We start from the raw sequence: 5,743 nt of genomic DNA on the forward strand, positions 1-5,743 counted from the left end.
CCGCGCAGTTAGGCAATTTCTTTTTTAATATCAATAAGTCAATTGTCCAGAAGTGCTACTGCAACCGAGTTGGAAAAACACCACGGAAAATACGAGCTTTTTTACTCTGCCCGCGGCTCTGTAATGTCTGTGTCGGTCTTCACTCGGGGCGCATTGTGAGTTTGGCGCTGCTGTGTATTCCCATTCGTGTGAGTCCGTGCATTAACGCCTCCTCAAAAAAAAAAAACTGTTAGCGTGCAGATAAAGTAAGGGTGAAGGGAAGCTCATTCCTTTGAAGAAGAAGAAGAAAAAAAAAGCTGGGACTTCTTATACACGGCGACTGTTGTTTACTCCTGAGTCGAAATTAAAAGTTGGGGTACTCGCCTGGTCTCGGCGACCGCGACGATACTGTGTGGCTCTAGTCTGGTCCTCCCTGGAGTGAGAAGAACGAGGAGGATGGCTGGTCACTGCGCAGGACAGACATGCACAGACGCATTCACGCACGGACCGCATCCATCATTTGTCGGGACTTTCTATCGACTGAATAGAAAAGTTGCCGTCTATTATTGTCAATTCCCAATCCTATTTTCTACCACGCATGAAACATCACCAAAATACATGTTTTGAAATGTACAAGTCTCGACTAAAGAACGACCAAGCCTAAATTAAATCCTGCATTTAAAGCGTACGGGACTTTCCGGGACTGTAATTGAAAGTGAAAATTAGACTACATTTACATATTGAGTCAACGGAAGAGAATAGCATCTGGTAAAAGCATTTCATTGTTAATGCACGTAGGCCTATGTGCATTGGTATGTCTACGGTATTGCTGGGAGACCCCGCAGATTCAATTGGCTGTGATTCAAATGAAAATGTGATTCGAGACAGTAGGCCTTACACCTTACAAATATACAGTCCTCGTAAAATATAGGCCTGTATATTTAGTATTGGATATGAGGCCTATTTCTATTTATACACAATCTATGACCATATGTGACCGTGGTTCGCTTTGCCAGAACAGAAATACCTTACTTATATTTTTGTTAAATATCTTGAAATATCCACCAGCTAGTAAATTTCAAAAGGTGTTATTGTGTTTGCAAATGCCTATTATTCCTCCACTTTATTCTTCAAATAATTCAAATGTGTTTCCAGGGGGAAAGATAATATTTGAGCCTACGTCACATAAGGCTGCCCAATCGCGTGGCGTGTGGTGAATCGTACCCAATCACGGTGCGTTGTGATGTCGTTTAAAGAATGTTTCAGGAAGTGTTGTCAAATACCAGGAAGTTATAAACAACAAAGCTGTCAGCTAACCCTATAGCTGCGAGGTACATTCTGTCTTGATGAAAACCAACAATGCCAAACAAGGCTTGCTACACGCTAATGTACACGCGTCGTTGCTGAATTATCTATAAACACTTTATTGACGCGCGTCCCTCCGTGCTATCCAACCAACGCTGCGTGGCTTCGCAAAACAAAAGTGCCATCACAAGGACACAGACCTCGACGGCTTGTAGGTAAATGCTGAAAAACAGATTACGGTTCTAAACCCCGAAGAAGGGAAGGGAAACGCTCGACGTTCCTATTCATGAGTGAAGACATCGCGTACATTCACTGCCTGGTTAGTGATCGAGAGCAGACGTCTTGGCCTTCGGGAGGTTGTGAGGCACAGGTTGGCTCGGGTCGCAACAGCCATGTCCACATCTAACGCTAATTTCAAAAACAAATGTGTCACCCAAGTCAACTGCGTGTTCTGTGGAAGTCTCCTCTGCACCAGGGGCATGAAAGCGGTGCTCCTCGCAGATGCAGAGATCGAGCTGTTTTCCACCGATATACCACCTAATAGGTAAGTGTTTATGTTGTTATAATTTATTATTGTGAGTTGGTTATTGCTATACACTCGTGTAATTGTTTGATTTAAAACTTATTGGTCCTCACTATTCCTTCTAGTGACCTATATTTCATGAAATGATGGTATGTAGAACCCATGATTCATTTCTTAATCTGTGCATTGTTCATTCAATGTATATTTTTTTACATGCCCCCCTAGGACTGTTGACTTTGTGGCCAGCTGCTATTCCACCGAAAGCTGCAAGTGCAAACTGAGAGACATCGCCTGTCTTAAGTGGTATAAGTATAAGTCCAGTTATTGAGTTAACATAAATTGTACTGTTGGTTTTGATTCCAACACTGGCCCAGACAGATGAGGAATCTGTAGAGATATCTGCTTTTCCATTTGGCATAAGATATACGTAACTTGCAATGTTAAAACTTAAATGTAACATATAAGCTCCAAATGGGTCATTGCAAGCTGCTTTGTATACCATGGCCTTTGTTGCATGCTAAAAACATCAGGGGGATAATAGACGCTATCTGGTGGAGCTAGCAGTTTTCACAGGTACTCTTTATGAAATGCTGACATATGTTTGTCCTTTGTCTCCCTGTCTCTCCCCACATACACACTCACTGTCCTATCAGCGGCAATGTTGTCGGCTATCATGTCGTGGCCCCCTGCAAACCATGCCTCCTGTCCTGTAACAATGGGCACTTCTGGATGTTCAATAGCGACGCTGTGTCCACCCTCAACAGACTGGATGCTACAGGCCAGTATCAATTATTTTGTTTGTAAAATGTATTGAAATTCTAAAATAGTCGAATATCAATAAATAACTAATCACCTGCAAAACTGACACACTGCAGGCCTAAATCTGCTGCTGTGGGGAGACCTACCTGAGCTTGAGGATAGTGACGATGAAGACTCGGAGAGCCCCTCCGAGGAAGAGTGTATCAGGTAAGTTGGAAGATCGAGAACCAAAAGGCGCCTGTCAGTGGGCGTCTAAGGGTTGGGCGTGGACCCTTTGCTTGCGAGGACAGTAAGAAGAGAGGCCTTAACTTGTGACCATGCCTTCCCCCCCCCCCCATCCCATCTTATTAAGCAGTCACAAAGTCACACACACACACACACTGATTCCTATTCTTATTTTGGTCTTGCTGTGGGCTATCTTAAGACATGCTGAAGAATGCCAACATGTTAAATAAACTGACTTGATGCATATTTTCTTTAGTGTTTCGATCCAGTCAATACGCTCACAATTCATTTGATAACACTGAGCTGACTTGGGTTTGAGAACACAAACAAGCAATTATAGGTTTGGGTTGACAGTGAATGCTGTTTTTATTTTTTGACCCTGTTTACAATTAGTTGTTTATTTCCTGAGATGATTGCAGCTGGTATTTTTTTAGAAATATACTTTAATTCTGCTGCAAACGACATACTCCTGTTGACAGGTATGTGTTTAAGTCTTATATTCCCAAGGTGTGCTTTCTTAAAAGTAAATTGCTATTTAAATTTCATGTACTAGGGGCAATGGCACAAATGAGTTAATTTACCACTTGCTTTTCCCCCGGCATATTTAACACAATACTTCGCTGGCTGAGGTTCCATCAACTATGCATTCTCATCCACAGAATAAGTGTCCGTTACAATATGTGTTTGTCACCTTGATAAATGACAGGGGGAGTTTTTGATAAAAGATAATAACATATTTGTATGTGGTATGCTTGCACTGGCTCTGTCATGTCTCTTTAACATTTCCCCAGTCAAACTCTTGAATTTTCCAGCTTTAAGGTTTAAGAGTACAGCAGAGCTAGAATTAAAAAAATATTAATAATAATTGCTGCAGTGCAACATTGATAAAAGGCAAAAAAAAAAAGGGTTTCAGCGACAGGTCAGAACATTTCTAACAGGCTGACTGTAGCAACGAAGGACTAAATCAGCACTTCAATGAAGCACATCCAAGTTGTTGTGACACTGTCATCTTTGTACCTTGTCTAGGTTTCAATCTTAGCAGTCCCGTCTATTTCTAAAATGTTTTTTCTAAATCAACTGTGTACCACGCCTGCAGACTGAGTTCAAATACAGTCGGCGTCAACCTCCCCTTTGTATCCAAATGACTTTGCCGGAGGTACCGGAGGTAGTTACTGGTGATAAGGGCAGCATCCAGTATTGGACAGGGACTTGACAACCCTCCACCCGCAGGGAAGAACGTTTCACACCGCAGAAGAGACACTATGTTAATTCCTATTTATATGGCATGAAAGATCGTCTGCATTGATTTTTTTTTTTGTTGTTGTTTTTGGGCTCCTGCCAATAACATTCATGCCAACTTCAATGGCAAAGACTCTCTAGAATCACGTATTTATATTGAAGCAATGGTCGACCTATGATTCAGCTTGTGTCATAGCGGTCATCCCTGCAGAGTTGGCCCAGAGGGATGGAAAGGACTCTTGAAACTCCATCACATTTCCACTTATGGTCATCCTTTATCTTGAACTCATCTTGGTAGTTGTATAATGTAATAAACCAATATTAATATATATAAATATATATATATATATATATATATTTAACGTAGGAAGTACATCAAATGGGTATTTTGTTAAACCCACAAACCAAATATCTCTAACCACTGCAACCTTTGTTTCCTTTTTTTTTTTATTACTATTAGGTTTTTTTTATGCATTGATTTGTATTGTGCTACAGTACTTGTATTTCTATGCTCATTCAATTATTAATTTGTGAACTTGTGCTGTGTATGTTAGAGATTGTATGTGTACAGGTTTACCTCACAATGGTATCACTCTTAAGCTTCTGCTGGCTAGCACAATAGTTGAAAGATAATCAAAAATAATATATAAAAGGTTGTTTCAAACCATACGATTAACTTGCCCTGCTGAAAAATGTTATATTTTGGAATTGCACTGAAACTGCATTAGTAGTTTGAAAAAGTTTTTTTATGCTTGTCCAATTAATAAACTTTTTTTTTTTCCTGAACACCTTGATACTGTTAACTAAACCAGATGTTGCTAAATTATTGTTCCAAACACATTAACAATATTTAAAGATAGATAGAGCTATAGGAGATAGATATGTCTCTGTGTATGGATGTCAATATATTGATATCAATTTTGCCATAATATTCCATGAAAGCATAAATCTATCAGATAAGATGGATAACTGATGGTTTGATTGATTAAATATATTTTACATTTGCAACTGGGTCCTCATCAACACTTAATCAATTATTGTTTTTCAAATTACTACGACTACAACATTATTTATGTGTTGTGTACACGCATATCTGTGTATATTGCATTTGTGGTTAAGATCTGGCTTCGGGAAAAATATTGTGGTGTTACATGCAGACGCAGGCTTTCCCACACTCAGTTTGCTTGGAAAGGAATTCATAATTTACGACAACCTAAGATCTTGGAACCGGTAAGTCTATTAGTACCCTTTGTTGTAGGCGAGGAAACCCTTAACTATCACCAATATGCAAATGATGTGACCCCAGCTTTTCATCTTCCAAAATAAACCCTTATACTGGGATTGCCTGCAGAGAACATCAACTCTACTCATGTAGGCTATATTGCTTTAAGATACCCATGGATTTAAGTTAGGGAGGAAATGAGACAGACCGGTATATGGAGGGCTAATCCGGCAGGTGTGCGGTGTGTGTTCACGGCCTGGTGAATGGCCAGGTGTGTATTGAACCCAGCAGCTCTGTGAGCAGGTGCCTTGCTTAAGTGTTGTGTGTCAACAGCTAGCAGGCCGACGGATATACAGAGAGACAGATGGCACACAGAGGATGCATTTACTGTATGTTTAATGACCGTGATCATTCAGTGGGTTCACTTAAGTGAAAGGTGTCCATCACAATGCAATTATATCTTTTTTTTAAATGAATAGTCAAGTGTGGTA

The 5,743-nt window shown here is 40.2% G+C and overlaps 1 protein-coding gene across 1 annotated transcript; it reads left to right on the plus strand.

Annotated features, from left to right (window-relative positions):
* Positions 1–1,285: 1,285 nt before the first annotated feature.
* Positions 1,286–4,875, plus strand: LOC311339303 (protein FAM72A). Its single transcript, XM_084464684.1, has 4 exons — positions 1,286–1,828; positions 2,033–2,110; positions 2,461–2,585; positions 2,683–4,875. The coding sequence occupies exons 1-4, from the start codon at positions 1,677–1,679 to the stop codon at positions 2,775–2,777; spliced, it is 450 nt and encodes a 149-aa protein (XP_084320810.1). The 5' UTR covers positions 1,286–1,676; the 3' UTR covers positions 2,778–4,875.
* The last annotated feature ends 868 nt before the right edge of the window (positions 4,876–5,743 follow it).

This window comes from Micromesistius poutassou, assembly GCF_964030765.1.
Source record: "Micromesistius poutassou genome assembly, chromosome: 2".
Lineage (NCBI taxonomy): Eukaryota > Metazoa > Chordata > Actinopteri > Gadiformes > Gadidae > Micromesistius > Micromesistius poutassou.

Coding starts and splice junctions, on each gene's coding strand:
- LOC311339303 (XM_084464684.1), top strand. CDS start 1,677: ATGTCCACATCTAACGCTAATTTCAAAAACAAATGTGTCACCCAAGTC. Junction 2,111..2,460: donor GACATCGCCTGTCTTAAGTG/GTATAAGTATAA, acceptor CTGTCCTATCAG/CGGCAATGTTGTCGGCTATC. Junction 2,586..2,682: donor CAACAGACTGGATGCTACAG/GCCAGTATCAAT, acceptor GACACACTGCAG/GCCTAAATCTGCTGCTGTGG.